General features: G+C 38.4%; 1 protein-coding gene across 2 annotated transcripts in view; it reads left to right on the top strand.

Moving 5' to 3' along the window:
- Positions 1-307: 307 nt before the first annotated feature.
- Positions 308-15,788, top strand: part of XRN2 (5'-3' exoribonuclease 2) — a 74,080-nt gene continuing 58,599 nt past the window's right edge. For both annotated transcript variants that reach the window (XR_011494524.1, XM_014855695.3), the window contains exon 1: positions 308-478. Coding sequence is in view for 1 of the 2 variants with exons in the window: in XM_014855695.3 (XP_014711181.1) it covers positions 404-478 (75 nt within the window). In the remaining variant the exon portion in view is untranslated. The remainder of the gene's footprint in view (positions 479-15,788) is intronic.

The following is a 15,788-nucleotide window of genomic DNA, read 5'->3' as shown; positions in this document are numbered from 1 at the left end:
ACCTCCCCTGGAGCGGGCGGAAGATGGGCACCTCGCCCCCGGGTACCCCGAAGGCTGGGAAAGCGAGCTGCTGCGGCAGCCGCGGCCACGGCGCCGCCCGGGGTTCCCCGCGACTCACACGCGGTCCACCTCGGGCTCCAAGACTGGAACCACTGGAAGCGAGCGCGCCAAGTGAGGCCGGCCACAGGCCTCACCACCTAGTCTGCCAAGGAACACGGAGTCCAACAACTACTCGGAGCACAACGCTGCTTCGCCCACCCGAGGCTCCTTCCCGGCTTCCCCGGCGGCGGCGCCGTGACGTCACTTCCTGTCGACGGCGCGCACGTGGGAGGAAGTGCCGGTGCCCTCGGCCGCCGCTCCTGCCTGTCTCTCTGGTTACGTTCCTCTGGGCCGCGCCGCCGCTATGGGAGTCCCGGCTTTCTTTCGCTGGCTCAGTCGCAAGTACCCGTCCATCATTGTCAACTGCGTGGAAGAGAAGGTGAGGAGGGGCCTGGAGGCCGCTACGCTAAACCCCGGAGCCCCGGCGCGTCGGGGCCACGGCCCTCGGGGACCGCTGCCTGACCCTGGGGCGCCGGGCCGGGCCCGCGCCGCTCTGTCGCCCTCGCGGGCAGCCGGGGCCCGACACGCGGTTGGGTGCCGGCAATCGGATTCGCGGCCCTGGAGAGGGGCCTGGGCAGGGCGAGGGCCGTGCGGGGTCTGAACTCCCTGGAGGGCTGCTCCTCCCCTGCCCGCTTTTTCCGGACGGGAAGGCCCCGCCCACGGCTTTGTTTCCTCCTGGCTCCGCGCACCTTGGGTTTCAGAGGAGGCTGAAAGCTGTTGGGCCGCGCACGGCCGCTCCGCACAGTTAGCTGGTTAGCGATGCGCGCGTGCTGATGCCAGCCTCGGAAAGTAATCCCCGCGGCGAGCTTTTCGTTGTTTACTGTCCATGCCTGAAAGGTTGTCTCCTAGGGTGAAAGGCCTTTTGTTACTGTTTTAGATCCTACGGTGAAAGCAGCACCTTAGAAACGTCTCAGACGGGATAGAAGTCTTATAAGTGCCCCCCTTCTCTAGGTGCCCCGACTGCTGGACATCATACTTGTTGAAATTGTCAGAATTCCTGGATGCGCTTAAACACTTTTTGTTGTTTGTTACTGTATACGTCGACTTCTGGCAGTTCTTGAGTTTTATGTTTATCGTTTCTGTGATTTCGTCCGAGTTCGGTTTTGTACTCTTAATTAGAATTTCTGGATTGGGAAGGTTTAGCGGCACTTCGTGGTCCGCTCCCTTCCGTCCCCTTCATTTTTGAAGGAAGTGCCAGTGCGTCACTGTGAACGGATTTCTTTGGCTTAGGTTGGTGAGATCTTGAGTTTTGCTTAGTTCCTAAGGAGGAACTGAAAACCTGGTTTTGATGACAGTCTCAGTATTCCTTGTGTTTTTCCCAAAGAGAAACGGGTAAACTGAATGCTCATTTCCTTTCTTTTTAAAACTTTCATCAAACTTTACTTGGATCTCATCTCATTTCTACTCTCCAGAGATAACCACTTTTAACTGTTTTGGTACTGTCTCTAATATCATGCTTATGCCTGATTTATTGGGTTTGGATGTATTGAATTCTAGCTATGATAGAAGAGGATTTAGTCACTTATGTAGCGCTCCCCACCCCATTCCTGAGAGTAAATCATTGTATTTCTTCTCTTGGTAAGCTTTGTAAGTTTAAGTAACATGCCTTTTTTTTTTCTTTTTTTTTTTAAGATTGGCCGTGAGCCAACACCTGTTGCCAGTCTTCCCCCCCTTTTTTTTCTTTTCCCCAAATCCCCCCAGTACGTAGTTGTATATTTTAGTTGCGGGTCCTTCTAGTTGGGCTATGTGGGACGCCACCTCGGCATGGCCTGATAAGCGGTGCTAGGTCGGTGCCCAGGATCCGAACTTGCGAAACCCTGGGCCACGGAAGTGGAGCGCGCAAACCCAACCACTGGGCCGCGCGCGGATTGACTGACACCCCTTTTTGAGGTCTATATTTTCTGTTCCTGTCACACCTGGTTATTTAGACTTACTGGAAAGCTGCTTCCTTGGATTTTAAAAAATTCCTTTCTTCAATTGAGGGTACTATTTTCTGATGATCATCTTTCTTGGCTTAAATCCTTCCTTGATTTTTATACTCAATTGAATTCTTAAGAAATGCTGTGTGGGATATGAGTTTTCTGAGTCCGTTCTACCCTTGTATATATGAGTGATCATTAGCTAGGCATAGAGTTTGAGTTTTTTAAAGGATTAAAAAAAATCTTTTCTGCTTTTTCTCCCCAAATCCCCCCATTACATAGTTGTAGATTTTAGTTGTGGGTCCTTCTAGTTGTGGCATGTGGGATGCCGCCTCAGCATGGTCTGATGAGCGGTGCCATGTCCTCGCCCAGGATCCAAACCGGCGAAACCGTGGGCTGCCTGAGCGGCGCTTGGGAGCTCAACCACTCGGCCGTGAGGCTGTCCTTTAGAGTTTGAGTTTGAAAATTACTTTCCCTCAAAACTTTGAAAGGGTTGTTCTTTTGACTTACGTCATCCAGTATTGTTGATGAGAAGTTGAATCTTAACGTGATTTTTTAATTTAACCAACGCTTATGTAGTATTTAACCTGTACCAGGCACTGTTCTAGGCACTTTACAAATTAATTTATTAAATCCTCATAACCGCATGACTACTACTACTTACTGTTGTTATTATTACAGATGAGAAAACTGAAGCACAGAAGCGTTAAGTAATGTACTCAAGGTCACTTGGCTAATACATCTCAGAGCCAGTGCCCAAACCGAGAAGGCCATGCTCTTAATTTCTGTGTTCTGCTTTCATTTTTTTGCAATCTGTTTTTCTTTCTGAATTTTTAAAGGATCTTTATCCTTGGTAGTGTAAGTGTTCAAGATTATGTACTTAATTATAGGTTTTTTTAAAAATTTAAGTTTATTTTCATCAATACTTGGCTGACTCTTGATTCTGGAGACTGTGTTCTTCAATTCTAGGTAATGCTCTTTGATGTTTTTCTTGACCTCCTTTTTCACTGCCCTCTCTGAACTCTGCATACTGGTCCTCCTAGATGGATTTATTTTTCTTTTGTCTCTCCATTCTCCCCCTCCTCTTCTCCCCCTTTGCAGCTTTATTGGAGTGTAATTGTCCTACAACAAACTGCACATGTTTAAAGTGTACAATTTAATACATTTGACATACTTGTACATCCATGAAACCATCACCAAGATGATGAACATCACCTCTAAAACATTCCTTCTGGCCCTTTGTTATTCCTCCTTACAGCCCCTCCCCGCTGCCCATCTTTAGTCAACCACTGATTTATTTCCAACTCTGTAGATAAGTTTTCATTTCCTACGATTTTATATGAATGGAATTATATAATATGTACTCTTTTTTTACTTTGGTCACTTTGATTCAGAATAGTTATTTTGAAATTCATCCATGTTCTTACATGTAGCAATAGTTCATTTCTTGTTATTTTTGAATAGTATTCTATGTTGTGCATATATCACATTTTGTTTATTCATTCACCTGATTAAGGAACATTTGGATTGTTTCCAGTTTTTGGTTATTAAACAAAAAAACTTCTGTGAACATTAGTGTACAAGTCTTTGTGTGGACGTATGCTTTCATTTCTTTACAGAAAATATCCAGGCGTGAAATCGTTCACTTGTACGGTGGGTATGTGATTATTTAAAAAGGAAAACTCAGGTCAGCCCTGGTGGCCTAGTGGTTAAATTTGGCGCTCTCCACTCGAGCAACTCGGGTTTGGTTCCTGGGTGTGGACCTACACTACTTATCTGTCAGTGGCCACACTGTCATGGTGGCTCACATATAAAAAGAGGAAGATTGGCAAGATGTTAGCTCAGGGTGAATCTTCCTCAGCAAAGGAAAAAAAATAAAAAAGAAAAAGAAAAACTTGCTAGATTGTTTTCTAAAGTGGTTGTATGATTTACATTGCCACCAGCGGTGTATGAAAGTTCTAGTTGCTCCGTTTCCTTACCCAACACTTAGTGTGGTTAGGCTTTTTAGTTTTAGCCATTCTAGTGTGCTCATTGTCATTTTAATTTTCATTTCCCTAATGACAAATGACATTGAACATCTTTTCAGGTGCTTATTTGCCTTCTATATATCTTCTTGAGCAAGATGTCTCTTCATCTTTTGCTCATTTTTAAGTTGTTTATTTTATTGAATTGTAGAGTTTTCTTACATATTGATATGTCTTTTGCAAATATTTTCTTTTACTTTGTAGCTTGCCTTTTTACTTGTTAGCAGTGCAAAGAACAAAAGTTTTTAATTTGAATGAAGTCTTTTTTTTAATATGTTCTCATATTTATTCTCTTTTATTGCATTTAACAATATTTGTATTAACAGTCTTTGCCAAAGCCAAGATCGCTAAGAACTTCTCTTGTGTTTTCTTAGAGATGTTTTATAGTTTTCCTTCATCCTATGGTTTCTGTTTTTCGTTTTTTAATATGATCAATTACATTGATTTCAAAATGTTAAACTCACCTTGCATTCCTTGGATAAATCCCACTTGGTCATAGTATATTATTTTTGTATACTGTTGGATTCAATTTGCTAAAGTTTTCTTGAGAATTTTTACATTAATATTCAAAAAGGATATTTGTCTGTAGTATTCTTGAAATGTCTGTCTAGTTTTGGTATTAGAGAAACCTTGGCCTTAGATTGAGTTGCGAGGTGTATACCCTCTTCAGTTTTCTGGAAGTGTGTGTATAGAATTGGTATTATTTCTTTCTTAAATATTTGGTAGAATTCACCAGTGATGCTGTCTGGACCTGAAGTTTTGGGGTAAGGTTTTTGCCTACAAATTTAATTTTGTTAGTAGGCATAGAACTATGCAGATTATCTGTTTCTTTTTGAATGAGCTTTTGTAGTTTGTATTTTTCACAGACTTTGTCCATTTCATCTAAGTCGTCAAATGTGTTGACATTAAGTTGTTCATAGTATTCCTTATTATCCTTTTACTATTGATAGAAAATGTAGTAATGTCACCTCTCTCATTCCTGATGCTGATTTTATTCTTTTGCTTTTGTTGTGTTAACAGGCTGGCTGGATTGATCCAAAAGAACTAGCTTTTGGTTTCATTGACTTTTCTCTATTGTTTTTCTGTTTTCTGTTTCATCAGCTTCTGCCCTTAGTCTTACTGTTTATTTCTTATGGTCACTTTGGGTTTAGCTTGAGATGCTTGTCCTTGTTTCTTAAGAAGGAAGCTGAAGCCATTGCTTTGGTACATTGCATCTTCTCTGATATAGGTGTTGTGTACCATAAACTGCCTTCTAGGTACTGTTTCAGCTACATGTCACAAATAATGGCATGTTGTGTTTTCATTTTCATTCAGTAACAAATACTATCTAATATCCTCTTTGACTTCTTCTTTGGCCCATTGGTTATTTAGGAGAATATTACTTAATGTTCAAATATTTGGGGTACTTTCCAGACATTTCTTCTGTTATTGATTTCTAATTTAGTTCCCTTGTCAGAAAACATGCTTTGCTTATATAATTGGAATCTTTTGAAAGCTTATCTGGTTTGTTTTATGGCCCAGAATATGGTCTTGGTAACTGTTTCATTTTGACTTGAGAAAGATATAAGTTCTGCTGTTGCTGGGTGGAGCATTCTATAAATGTTATCATGCTTGTTGATAGGATATGGAAGACTTGAACAACACTTAAACTGGTTTTCTGTCTCCTTGTTGTATCAATTATTGGTAGGGGTGTGGAACTTTCCTACTATGATTTTTTGGATTTGTCTGTCTCTTCTTTTAGTTCTGTTATTTTTTGCTGCTTGCATTTTGAAGCTCTTTTATTGGGTGCGTGAAAGCTTAGGATTATTATGTCTTCTTGATGAATGTACTCCTTTATCGTTATAACATGATCTCCTTTTATCCTTGGTAATATTTTTTGCTCTGAAATCTGCTTTGTCCAATATTAATATAGCCACATCTTTTGACTAGTATTAGCATAATCTTTTTCCATCCTTTTACTTATAGCCTGTTTGTGTCTTTATATTTAAAGTATTTTTTTTTTTGTTTTTGTGGGTAACATACACTTGGATCTTGCTTTTTTATAGTTTGGTCTCTGTCCTGTTTTTTATTGTGACAAAATATACATGATGTAAAAATTGCCATTTTAACCGTTTTAAGGTCTAGAATTTGGTGGCATTAAGTATATTCACAATATTGTGAAACCATCGTGACTCTTCATTTCTAGAACTTTTTCATCATCCCAAACAGAAACCGTACCCGTTAAACAATAGTTCCTTGTTCTCCCTTCTCCCCTACTTTTTGTCTTATGAATTTGCCTCTTCTAGGTACCTAAGATGAGTGGAATCATGCAATATTTGTTATTTTGTCTCTGGCTTATTTCACTTAGCATGTTTTCTAGATTCATCCATGTTTACCATGTGTCAGGGTTTCATTTCTTTTTAAGGCTGAATGATATTCCATTGTATGTGTATATCACATTTTCTTTGGGCACTTGGGTTATTTTTCTCTTTTGGCTGTTGTGAATAGTGCTGCTATGAATGTTGGTGGACAAGTATTGTATGCCTGATCAATGTTTTGAGTGTATACCTGTGAGTGATCCCTGCTTTCATTTCTTTGGGTATGTACCTGTGAGTCGAATTGCTAGATCATATGGTAAGTTCTGTGTTTGCCTTTTTGAGGAAGTGCCAAACTGTTTTCCCAATCTCTGCCTTGTAATTGGGGCATTTAGAACATTTACATTTAATGTGGTTATTGAAATGATTAGATTTAAATCTGTTGTCTTACTATTTGTTTTCTGTCGCGTCTGTCTATTTCCTTTTTCCAATTCTTCTGCTTCTTTTGGTTTAAGTATTTTTTATGATTTCATTTTATCTACTTTTTTGGCTTTTTAACTACTCATTTCATTCAGCCATCAGTTTCTTCACTTTTTGTCCTTGGCTCATACGGTCCTCCATTCATTAGCTTTCTGATTTGGGGAAAGTGACTTATACTCTCTTAAATTCTAAAGAACTGGTGCTTCTTGCATTACACCATACTGCTCCCTACCATCCCTGTCCTCTGGTCATCTCTGTACGAGAGCTTCAGGAAGGCAGAATGTCACCTTGTCTCACCTCAACTGGAATGTGTGTGTTGCTCAGATTTTTCAGTGCTCTGCTCATGTTTGCAGATGACCATGAGAAAGCTGCAAATACTGATTTGGGGTTCCAAAAAAATTTTAGTGAGTAGGTAAATTCACAAATATGGAAGTCATGAATAGTGAAGATCAGCTGTGTATGTACCACATGGGGTGGTTTTGTGGATTAAATCAATTAGTACAAGTTAAGTGCTTCAAACAGGGCCTTGCACAGAAGCACTTGATGTTCAGAAATTTATTTGGTAAGTTAGTCTTCAGTAGTTTGTAAGTGGGGATATTTTTGTGCCTAACTCTTGGTAACATTGCACAGTGTAGGATTGTGCTGTTTTCATGTGGTGAAATCCAGCTTTCCTGCCCCGCTTTTTTCCTCTCAGTCTTCTCTTTCATTGAGTCCTTTTTTTTGGGCAAACATACGGACATGGCTTTAAGGGCGGGGAAGATAGTAGTGAACAAAAGTGATGTTGCTTCCTGGACCTACATTCTGTTTTCTTGACAGTGATACTTTTTTTGGAGTTGGCTACTACATTTTTTAGGCAGCTTTACTGAGCTATGATTCACGTACCGTACAATTCACCCACTTAAAGTCTTTAATTCAATGGTATTTTTGTATATTGACAGATATGTGCAACCATCGCCACAGTAAATTTTAGAACATTCTCATCACCTCAAAGAGAGACCTGTACCCTTCAGCTACCATCCCTCTATCTCCTGACCCCACTTGCCCCATCCCTAAGCAACCACTAAGCTACTTTCTGTCTCTATAGATTTCCCTATTTTGACCTTCATATGAATGGAATCATATAGTATGTTGGGTTTTTTTTGCCTTGTTTCTTTCACTTAGCATTGTATTTTCAAGGTACATTTATGTTGTATCATGTATTAATATCTCATTCTTTTTTATGACCAAATAATGTTTCATTGTATGGATGTTTGTATGAATATGGCACATTTTGTTTATCCATTTTTGTGTCAGTGGACATTTGGGTTGTTTCCACATTTTAACTGTTATGAATAATGCTGCTACATTCATGTACAAGTTTCTGTGTAGGTGCTTTTTTTTTGCTGAGGAAGAGTTGCCCCAAGCTAACATCTATTACCAATCTTCCTGTTTTTGCTTGAGGAAGATTTGGCCTGAGCTAACATCTGTGCCCATCTTCATCTATTTTGTATGTGGGTCACTGCCACAGCATGGCTGCCAATGAGTGATATAGGTCCATGTGTGGGAACAGAACCCAGGCTGCTGAAGTGGAGTGTGCTGAACTTAACCACTAGACCACAGGGCCCGCCGCTTGAACATGTTGTCATTTTATTGGATATATACCTACGAGTGGAATTGCTGGGTTACATGGTAGCTCTGTGTTTAATTATTTGATGAACTGTCAGACTGTTTTCCAAAGTGGCTGCAGCATTTTACATTCCCATCAGCAGTGTTTGACGGTTCCAGTTTCTCCACATTCTCACTAACACTTAGTTATCTGACTTTAATTTTAGCCTTCCTTGTGGGTATGAAGTGGTATCTCATTGTGGTTTTGATTTGCATTTCCCTTATGGCTAATGATATTGAGCATCTTTTCATGGCCATTTGTATATCTTCTTTGGAGAAATGTCTGTTTAGGTTCTTTGCCTATTTTTAAATTGATTGTCTTTTTATTACTGAATTGTAAGAATTTTTTTAATATATATGTTCTGAACGCAAGTTCCTTATTAGTATATGATTTAGTTCTGTATGATATATAGTATAAGTTCTTGATCTGTATATGATTTGCAGATATTTTTCCCCATTCTGGATTGTCTTTCCACTTTCTTGATAGTGTCCTTTGAAACATAAAAGTTCTTAATTCTGATGATGAAATCTAACTTTATTTAGTTGCTTGTGCTTTTGGTGTCATATCTGAAAGTCCATTGTCCAATACAAGGTCGTGAAGATTTATGCCTGTGTTTTCTTCTAAGTGTTTTACCGTTTTAGCTCTTAAATTTAAGTGTATGATCCATTTTGAGTAAACTTTTGAATATGGGGTAAGGTGAGGGTCTAACTCCATTATTTTGCTTGTGGCTATCCAATCGTCACAGCACCATTTGTTGAAAACTGTTCTTTTCTCATTGAATGGTCTTGGCACCATTGTCAAAAATCAGTTGAACATAGTTGTATAGGTTTATTTCAGGTCTTTCAGTTCTATTTCATTGATCCATGTGTTATCCTTGTACCAGTACCACACTATCTTGATTACTGTTGCATTGTAGTAAGTTTTGAAATTTGGAAGTATTAGTCTTCTATTTATTCTTTTTTAGAATTATTTCCTCAGTTCTGGCTCCCTTACAATTCTGTGTGAACTTGGAATTAGCTTCAGAGTATAAGTTTTGCATTTCTTTGGTTAAATTTATTCCTATTTTTAGATACTATTGTGAATAGAAGTGTTTTCTTAGTTTTACTTTTAGGTTTTTCAATGCAGATGTATAGAAATTAAATTGGTTTTTGTGTGTTGATCTTGTATCCTGCAACCTTGCTGAACTCATATTACTTCTAATAATTTTTTAGTAGATTCCTAGGATTTTCTATATACAGGATCACATCATGCAAATAGAGATAATTTTACCTTGTCCTTTCCAATATAGATGCCTTTTTTTTCTTCTTCTTGCCATATTGCCCTGCCTAGAACCTTCACTACAATTTAAAATAGAAATGGCAAGAGTAGAAATCTTTGTCTTGTTCCTGATCTTAAAGGGAAACCATCCAGTTAACATTAAATATGATGTTAACTGGAGACTTTTTGCAGGTGCCCTTTATATTGATGAACTTCCTTTCTATTCCTAGTTTGTTGAGTTTTTCTTTTTTTTAATCATGAAAGCTTGTTGGATTTTGTCAAATGCTTTTTTCTGCATCTGTTGAAGTGGTCCTATTATTTTTGTTTTTCATTCTATTTGTATGGTGTATTACATTAATTGATATTTGGATGTTAAACTAACTTTGCATCCTTAGGATAAATCACACTTGGTCATGTTGTATAATTCTTTTTATATATTGCTGGATTCAGTTTGCTAGTATTTTGTTGAGGACTTTTACATCCATGTTCATAAGAGATATTAGTGTGTAGTTTTGTTTTCTTGTGACATCTTTGTCTGATTTTGGTATCAGGGTAATATTGGCCCCATAAAATGTGTTGGAAAGTGTTTCTTCCTCTTCTGTTTTTTTTTTTTTTCCCAAGAATTGATATTAATTCTTCCTTCACTGTTTGGTGGATTTCAGTGGTGAAACCGTTTAGGCCTGAGCTTATCTTTGTGGGTAGTTTTGTGATTATTGATTCAATCCGTTCACTTGTAGCTTTAGGCACATTATCTTGAGTCATTTTTGTAGTTTGTGTATTTCTAGTAATTTGTCCATTTCATCCAAGTTATTTAATTTGTGTACTATTATTCATAGTATGTCTTTATAATCCTTTTTGTTTCTATTATGTTGGCAGTATTGTCTTCTCTTATGTTTCTGATTCAAGTAGTTTGAATCTTCTCTCTTTTTTTGGTCAAACTGGCCAGAAGTTTGTCAATTTTGTTGATCTTTTTGAAGAACCAACTTTTGGTTTCATAGATTGTTTCTTTATTTTTTCTCTACTCCATGAATTTCTGCTCTGTTTATTTCCTTCTTTCTGCTTGCTTTGGATTTAGTTTTCTCTTATTTTTCTAGTGTCTTATGGTGGAAGGTTAGGTTATTGATTTGAGATCTTTCTTAGTATAGGCATTTACAGCTATAAATTTCCCTCTGAACACTGCTTTGGCTGTACACCATAAGTTTTGGAATGTTGTGTCTTCATTTTCATTTATCTCAAAGTATTTTCTGATTTCCATTTTGATTTCTTCTTCAACTCATTGGTTATGCATGAATGTGTTGTTTAATTTTCACGTTTTATGAATTTGCTGTTTCACATTTTATGAATTTACTTCCTGTTAGTGATTTCTAATTTTATTTAATGTGGTTGGAGAACATACTTTGTGTTATTTGTATGCTTTTAAGTTTATTGAGGTTTGTTTTACGGCCTCACGTTTGGTCTGTCCTGGACAATGTTCCATATGCACATGAGAATGTATGTTCTCTTGTTGGATGGCATGTTCTGTAGAAGTCTCTTAGATCTGGTTGGTTTATATGTTGTTCAAGTCATCTCTTTCCTTGTTGATCTTCTGTCTAATCGTTCTATCCGTTATTGAAAGTGGAGTATTGAAGTCTCCAACTATTGTTGATTTATCTATTTCTTTCATTTGTTACTTACTAAAGTTTTCATGTATTTTGATGCTCTGTTAGTAGTTGCATATGTTTTTAGTTGTTAAATCTTCTTGAAGGATTGACCTTTTTATCATTATAAAATGTTACTCTTTATTTCTAGTAAAATTTTATGTTTTAAAGTCTATTTTTGTCTGTTATTAGTATAGCCACTCCAGCTTTCTTGTGGTTGTTGTTTGCATGATATCCTTCCCCATCCATTTACTTTCACTGTGTTTGTATTTGTGAATCTCAAGTGTGTCTCCTGTAGACAACGTATAGTTGGATCATGTTTTTTAAAATCCAGTCTAACAGTCTCTGCCTTTTGATTAAATTGTTTAATGTATTCACATTTAATGTTATTGATATAATTGGATTTATAGTTACCATTTTACTTTTTGTTTTCTATATATGTTTTCTAGTATAGCGTTTTAATTTTTAGTGATCTTTTTTTTGTTATATATTTTTAAGTTTTTTTTAAGTGGTTGCTCTAGGGTTTAGCATATACACATCTTAGCAGCTTTAGATTTATACTAGCTTAATATCAATAATATAGAACCTTTACTGCTATATAGCTTGATTCCCATTTTCCCCTTTTTATGGTAGTGGTGTTATATATATTATATCTGTTAGTTACAAACCCAGCATTGCATTGTTACAATTCTTACTTGAGCCTCTGTAGTCATTTCTTTAGCCCATTGCAATTTTGCTTCCATCTACCTCCTTTTGGGCTGTTACTAGGAAATATCTTACACTTATATTACATTGTGTGTTTTAAGCCGCAATACATTATGTGATATTATTTTATACAATTGCTTTTTAAGTCAGTTAAGAAAAGAAAGGACAAAAAATATGTAAAATTATCTTTACTAGGGTCACTGGTTTTCAGCCTGAAGAACTTTCCTTAGTATTTCTTGTAAATCAGGTCTGCTAGCAACAGATTCTCTCAATTTTTGTCTGGCAGAGTCTTTATTTCATCTTCATTTTTGAACAGTTGCTTTCCTGAATATAGAATTCTTGGTTAATAGTTCTTTCTTTCAGCACTTCATGTATATTATCCCACTGCCTTCTAGCCTCCATTATTTCTGTTGGATGCCAGCTGTCAATCTTATTGGGTTACCTTGTAAGTGACTCATCATTTTTCCTCTTGATTCTTTTAAAGATTTTCTCCTCGTCTTTTACTTTCAGCATTTTTACTTTGATGTGTCTGTTTGTGGGTCTCTCTGTGTTTACTTTACTTGGAGTTCTTAGAGCTTCCTGCATGTGTAAGTTACTCTTTTTGAATAAATTTAGGAAGTTTTAGGTTATTGCTTCCTTGAATATTTTTTCTCCCCTCTCCTTTCAGTACTCCAGTTATATGTACATTCATGTACTTAATTGTGTCCCATATTTCTCTCAGGCTCTGTTCATTTTTGTTCATTCTTTTTTCTCTCTGCTCTTCAGCTTGCATAAATTCTATTTATCTAAATTTGCCAATTCAAATCTACTGTTAAGCCCCTCTAGTGAATTTTCGATTTCGCTTATTGTGCTTTTCAGCTCTAGAATTTCCATTTGGTTCTTCTTTATAATTTCTATCTTTGTTGATATTCTCTGTTGGATACAAGTTGTCATCATGACTTCTTTACTTCTTTAACATGCTTCTGTTTAGTTCTGTGAACATACTTATAGTAGCTACTTTAAACTCTCTTCTGGACACTCTCACAGGCAGTTTCTGTTGCCTGCTTTTTTCCCAGTGTATGGGTCATACTTTTCTGTTTTTCTACAGGCCTGATAGTTTTTTGCTGCAAACAGGACATTTTAGATAGTCTGTTGTATCAACTCTGGGTATTGGCTCCCCACCCCCAAACTTTTGCAGGACTTGTTACTGTTATTTGTTTATTTAGCAGCTGAATTATTTTAATGATGTGTATTTCTTCCTCACTGTGTTATACCTCTGATATTGCTCCTCAGGGAGCTGCAATTTGGGGCATGCCCAGAGCCACCCTAGGATGACAGTGGTACAGGTAGGGCTCTTGTGCACTCTTTCCCTCATCACACGTAGCAGTTAACCTCTGCTAAATCTGGCCCATTCTCTGTTGTTTTTAGCAGTGCCCTGGGTCATGAATTCCTATATAGACTAATCTAGTCAAATTGTGGCTCCTCCCAGGGATTCGTTTCTGAGGTTAGTGTTTGGTATTTGTTCCCACCCCAGGGAGGCTCTTCCTAGCTGTCCTATTCTCTGGTTCTCCTGCAGACTAGCTGGCCTATAGTCTAGGCTGTATCTTCATTAGATCCAAGATTCTCTTCCCAATTGGTTTTCACCACAACTTGCACTGTTCTTGAGAGTCTTTAGGTTTAAAATTTCCATGCTGTGTTGCATTGTCAGTGCTGAATTTTCATAGGTTTTTGTGACTAGAGTGCTGTTTGCTCCTAGGATTGTTTCCAAAGGCTTTATTTATTTATTTATTTTGAGGAAGATTAGCCCTGAGCTAACATCTGCTGCCAGTCTTCCTCGTTTTGTTGAGGAAGACTGGCCCTAAGCTAACATCTGTGCCCATCTTCCTCCACTTTATATGTGGGACACCTACCACCGTGTGGCTTGCTATGCAGTGCCGTGTCCACACCCAGGATCTGAACCGGCGAACCCTGGGCCACCGAAGTGGAATGTGTGCACTTAACCGCTGCGCCACCAGGCTGGCCCCTCCAAAGGCTTTAAATGATGTTATTTTAAAAAATTTTGACTGGTTTCCCTGAGAAGCAGGTAAGCAGAGCTCCTCATGCTGTCATGCTGGAAGTTGATCTCTCCAGAATGCTCTTATGTCTTAGAGAGTGAGGATCAATTTCATACATCTTAGGTATTTTGTGTCCTCTATAGTACTGGGTGTAGTCCTTGGCTCACGTTATAGATGTTCAGCAAATTCGTGTGGAATCTAGTGAAATTATAATTAATCAGTCTAACATGCTGGTTAAGATACAACCTCTGATTCAGACTGCTGGGTCCTTTGGCAGTAGTGTGACTTTGGAAAAGCCACTTAACCCCTCTAAACATTTGTGTTCTCATTTATAAGTGGAATGCTCTGTGCCTCACAGGCTTGTTGTGAGGAGAGAGTGGAATAATCCATGAGCAGAATCCCTTAGAACAGTGCCTGTCACGTTTTAAGTGCTCCATAAATGTTAGTGATAATTAGTAGTGCTTGTTGACTAACGTGTAAAAATGAAGGCCTAATAGACATACAACTTGAAAAAGTACTAATCACTAAAAATATTACAATTTTCTGTTTGGTAACTACATTAGAACTTATAGCCTGAATTTTTCACCAAAATATTGCAATTTGAAACTTTCATTAGCCTTTTGATCATTTCTTCCCAAAATATCATCCACATTTTGCAGTTTTTCTCTTGAGTTCCAAGCTGCTTAAAGGGAAATGTAAAACCAAGTTCTCTAATTTGGTATCTGACTTCCAATAGTAAGAACTTGTGTTACAGTGGAACTTCAGGCACGATTCATGGTTTTCCTAATGCTGCTGTTAAATGCTGTGCAGACTTAAACAAAAATGCATCTACTTAGCTGTTATTGTCAGAAGTGGTTTCTGCTTCACATTTGAGGAGCTAGAAAGCCTTATTAGATCGACTGGAACAGTAAGTTTGTGTGAAATTCATTTGGGGGGTTTATTTCAAAACCTGTGAAGTTGTATTTTTATACAGACTCACCATTTGTATATTTGTGCCATTTGTATTTCTTTAAATACCTTCTTTATTTTGATTCCGTAGCATCTTTGTGTACAAATAGGATAATTTCCCAACTGCCTATTTGGGATAAATATATCCCTTTCTTTTTCCATGAAGTAGAAGAGGAGTAGGATTCCTGCTAGGCAGAACTGCCTTGACTGCCAGCCTTCTGGGTAGGCGTGCTCCTTGTTCGTCTGGGGAACTTCTAGTCAGCCAGAGCACTACACTGCTTTTCCTACTCAAGCGCCTATGTTCTCTGGGAATGCCTATCTCAAGTTGCCTGGTCCATGTGGGGCCTGAGGGGGGTGAGAGGAGAGTGCAGGGGTTGACCCACCTAGCTGTTGCTGCTGCTGGTACTGAAGGATCATCCGGAGGCTGTCCCTTGAGCCCCCTTTCTGGGCCTGGAGCCTTCTTGTGTTCTCCCACTTCTTGGCAGCCGAGCTCCTCTCTGCGTGTTTTAGGCTGTGCACCCCATCTTATCAGATCTACTAGTTTTCCACATTTCAGGCATCCCTCATGATTTCTCAGCCACAGAGGGTTCTTCTGGTTTTCCAGTACACTTATGCAGTTGTGGTTATTTGTTTGTTTTTAGTCTTTCTGTGGTCTTGGAATAAAAAGGGAAGGCTACAGTGTGCCCTCAGTTTATCCTCTGGAAAAACCAAGCGATACTGAAAAGTTATTTGAAATGAATTGGTTTT

The sequence above is a fragment of the Equus asinus genome, chromosome 15, assembly GCF_041296235.1.
Source record: "Equus asinus isolate D_3611 breed Donkey chromosome 15, EquAss-T2T_v2, whole genome shotgun sequence".
NCBI classification, from domain to species: domain Eukaryota; kingdom Metazoa; phylum Chordata; class Mammalia; order Perissodactyla; family Equidae; genus Equus; species Equus asinus.
The sequence above is the reverse complement of the archived record's forward strand: the minus strand, read 5'-3'. Positions and strand labels throughout refer to the sequence as shown.